This window comes from Chinchilla lanigera, unplaced genomic scaffold (assembly GCF_000276665.1).
Source record: "Chinchilla lanigera isolate Chin_1 unplaced genomic scaffold, ChiLan1.0 scaffold00047, whole genome shotgun sequence".
Lineage (NCBI taxonomy): Eukaryota > Metazoa > Chordata > Mammalia > Rodentia > Chinchillidae > Chinchilla > Chinchilla lanigera.
This window is the reverse complement of record NW_004955448.1, coordinates 7,568,802-7,569,307: the sequence shown is the minus strand read 5'-3', so window position 1 is coordinate 7,569,307 and position 506 is coordinate 7,568,802. Positions and strand designations below refer to the sequence as shown.

Here is a 506-nt window from a genome sequence, read left to right as displayed (position 1 = left end):
TTTATTTTGGAATTCTGGGAACCCACGAGTCTGTCAAGAGCTGTAAAGTGGAATGTCAATAAAGTTTTGTTAATTAAAAATATAAGTACCCACCAGAAGTACAAATCCACCCCTCTACCTGCCACGAGTCACGTGACAGGCCGGGAAGCCGGAAGTGTTGCTCACTCGCCCAATCACGCGGTGAAGCCTGCGGTGCTAAAGCGAACTGGCCAATCCCGGGAAGATCTGCTCCGTGACGCAACAAGTCCCGCCTCCTCACGCAGCGCTGACGGGTCGTGAACGGATACGGCGGCCGCGGGGGCGGGGCCAAGGCCTCTGGCGAGTCGGCGTCCGGCAGCTCCTCGCGGCTGACGGCTCCCTCTCCGCCATGGCTCCCAAAGGCGGTTCCAAGCAGCAGTCGGAGGAGGACCTACTCCTGCAGGACTTTAGCCGCAACCTCTCGGCCAAGTCCTCCGCGCTCTTCTTCGGGAACGCATTCATCGTGTCTGCCATCCCCATCTGTGAGT

General features: G+C 58.5%; 1 protein-coding gene across 1 annotated transcript in view; it reads left to right on the top strand.

Moving 5' to 3' along the window:
- The first annotated feature begins 285 nt into the window (after window positions 1-285).
- Window positions 286-506, top strand: part of Ssr3 (signal sequence receptor, gamma (translocon-associated protein gamma)) — a 14,720-nt gene continuing 14,499 nt past the window's right edge. The window contains exon 1 of the mRNA XM_005393079.2: window positions 286-500. Within this exon, the coding sequence (XP_005393136.1) occupies window positions 368-500 (133 nt within the window). The 5' untranslated portion in view covers window positions 286-367. The remainder of the gene's footprint in view (window positions 501-506) is intronic.